At 65.9% G+C, this 2,584-nt stretch overlaps 1 protein-coding gene across 1 annotated transcript in view; it reads right to left on the reverse strand.

Moving 5' to 3' along the window:
• Positions 1 to 309: 309 nt before the first annotated feature.
• The window catches only part of EMIHUDRAFT_459834 (hypothetical protein), a gene marked incomplete at both ends in the record, with an annotated part of 3,471 nt that continues 1,196 nt past the window's right edge, over positions 310 to 2,584 (reverse strand). The window contains 6 exons of the mRNA XM_005762932.1: positions 310 to 331; positions 413 to 519; positions 589 to 640; positions 754 to 857; positions 1,004 to 1,118; positions 1,261 to 1,380. Of these exons, the coding sequence (XP_005762989.1) occupies positions 310 to 331; positions 413 to 519; positions 589 to 640; positions 754 to 857; positions 1,004 to 1,118; positions 1,261 to 1,380 (520 nt within the window). The remainder of the gene's footprint in view (positions 332 to 412; positions 520 to 588; positions 641 to 753; positions 858 to 1,003; positions 1,119 to 1,260; positions 1,381 to 2,584) is intronic.

The raw sequence follows: 2,584 nt of genomic DNA on the forward strand, positions 1-2,584 counted from the left end.
GCGGGGTGGCGGGTGGGCAAAATTCTTTTGTAGTTGGGCAACACAAAATATGGAATATTTCATGTCTTCTTTCTTCATGTGCGAGCGAGAGTTTTACACTACACATGAGCACTAAAGGCTTGGAAGATTAGCCTATTGATCACACTACTGTGTAACGTACTGACGTAAATTTGAAGAGAGGTGTTCCCCAGCAGCGCCCGCGCATAAATATGTGTACGCGAGCCGGTGCTCTTTTTAACTCTCTCTCTCTCTCTCTCTCTGACTGTGTACTTCGTACGGGTACATGCCCCGCGCACGAGCCGGCGCGTGCTAGCTCGAGCCGCCCTCCCCCCTCGCGGCGGGGCCCCGGCGAGACGCGGGCACGGCCCCCCTCCGCAGCATCCACCTCAAAGGGGGCTGTGTGAGCGGCCACAACAGCCGGCGCACTGGCGGCGTCGACAGCAGCGCGCAGACGGCGAGCGACGCGGGGAGGACGGCGCTCACCACCGCGCCGTCGTCGGCGGGGGACCAGACGTTGACCTAAAGGAGGAGCCGCGATTCAGGAAGAGGGAGGGAGCGGTGAAGAGCGCAGGGCCAGAGCAGAGTTGCCTCGCGCCCGCTGAGGGCGGAGAGCCGCTCGAAGACGGCGCGCATGACGTACCTCGATTCGGTGCACGAAGGAATGAGGGGGGTCTTGGGCGCAAGTCTTGGGCAAGCTCGCTGAAGCTCGGGCAATCTCGGCGAGTCTCGCGAATCGGGGGCAAGCTTGCGCACGGGTTGGTGATGAGCAGCGGGTGGAGCAGGTAGATGAACATTGACATGTGGCCCGGGTGCGACCACCACCCGGCGGCGCGGGGCAGCACGGAGAAGAATCCCGCCTGCTCGCCGCAGCAACGCGAGGGTGCGGGAGGGGCTCTCCCTGTTGCTGTGGCTCTCTCCGCCCCCCGACTTCGCCGACACTAAGCCGCGCCATCAGCGGGGCGGAGATATGGGGAGATATGGGGAGATACGGGGAGATACGCGCCATCAGCGGGGCGGAGGCGGCGTAGAAGGCTGCGCGCTGTCCGGCGGCGCGCAGCGTGGCGCAGCCTCCGCGCCGCCTCGCCGCGTCGGGCGCGAAGCCGTTGAAGCAGTCGTACCTGCACAGACAGAGTGGCTCAAAGTAGGAAGTGTCTAGGAAGTGTCGTGCCGTTGAAGCAGTCGTACCTGTGTCCACAGGTGCCGCCGTGAAGAGACGCCGTTCACGGCCCGGCGGCTCGAGGAGAGACGAGGCAGCCGCGCGTCTCGCTCACGCCGGCGAAGGCGTCGGCAAAGGTGACTCCGCCGAAGCCGCGCTCGCCGCGGCGGGCGAGGGCGACCGTGCCGGCGGAGGCGGCGACGAGGAAGGAGGCGCAGCCGAGCCTGACTGAGTATGACTCACTGGTGACTGAATACGAATGGACCAGGCGAGGCGAGGAGGCGCAGCCGAGCCGCAGCGACGGTCGGGCTGCGGTCGACCTGTGAGCGAGATCACGGGCAGGCTCGGCTTAGCCTCTGCCGAACCACGGGAGGCGGGGGTCTGCTCTCCTCCCCCCCTCCTCCCCTCTCCGCCCCCTCTCCTCTCGCCTCTCCCCACCTCTCCTCTCCTCTCCTCTCCTCTGCTTCCTCGCCTCTGCTCGCCTCGCCTCTCCTCTCTACTCCCCTCGAGCCTCCTCTCCTCTCTCCCCATGCCCTCCCTCCCCGCCCCCCCTCGCCATGCCCCAACGTCCTCTCGGCTACTCGGCCCGCCAGCACGACGGAGGCAGCAAGTGGCCTGCCAAGAAGTACGGTAGAAAAGAGAGCCAGTTCTGGTAGTTTGTGCCGAGGTCGACAAAGAGGGCGCCTGGCCGTCAGATGAGCCGAGGCGCACCGAGATGAGCCGAGATTGTGCCGAGGTCGCAGCTCAGCTCATCTCCATCTCGGCCAATCTCGGCCCATCTCGGCGCCGTGGGCGAAGAGCAGCGCGGTGAGGGCGGGCGCGCGCAGCTTGGCGACGGCGGGCAGCAGGAGGCGCCTGTTCAAATCTCTAGCTGTGAAGAGCCGCTGTTCACGGCAGCGCGGCCGACGGCGGGCAGCAGGAGGCGCCTAGCCAAAGGTGAGCCGGGGTGAGCCGGGGTGAGCCGAGGTGAGCGCAGCCGAGCGGCGGCAGGGAGGTGAGCGGCGCCAGAAGGCGGGGAGGTACGGGGAGATATGGGGAGATATGGGGAGGTATCGGGAGATATGGGGAGGTTTGGGGAGGTGTGGGGAGGTTGCGGGAGTTGCGGCGCCAGAAGGCGAGAGCGAGGAGGAACCAGGTCACCACCTGCGCCTGTGAGGGATGGGGAGATATGGGGAGATATGGGGAGATATGGGGAGATATGGGAGGAGGAACCAGGTCACCACCTGCGCCTGTGAGGGATGGGGAGATATGGGGAGATATGGGGAGATATGGGGAGATATGGGGAGATATGGGAGGAGGAACCAGGTCACCACCTGCGCCTGTGAGGGATGGGACTCTCCCTGACACTCGCCGTTCCCTCGCTGCACCAGGGCGAGCCTTGGGGGGGGGGAGGAAGGAAGGTGGGGGTAAGGGGGGGGGGGGGGGGGG

Source organism: Emiliania huxleyi (genome assembly GCF_000372725.1).
Source record: "Emiliania huxleyi CCMP1516 unplaced genomic scaffold EMIHUscaffold_655, whole genome shotgun sequence".
Lineage (NCBI taxonomy): Eukaryota > Haptophyta > Isochrysidales > Noelaerhabdaceae > Emiliania > Emiliania huxleyi.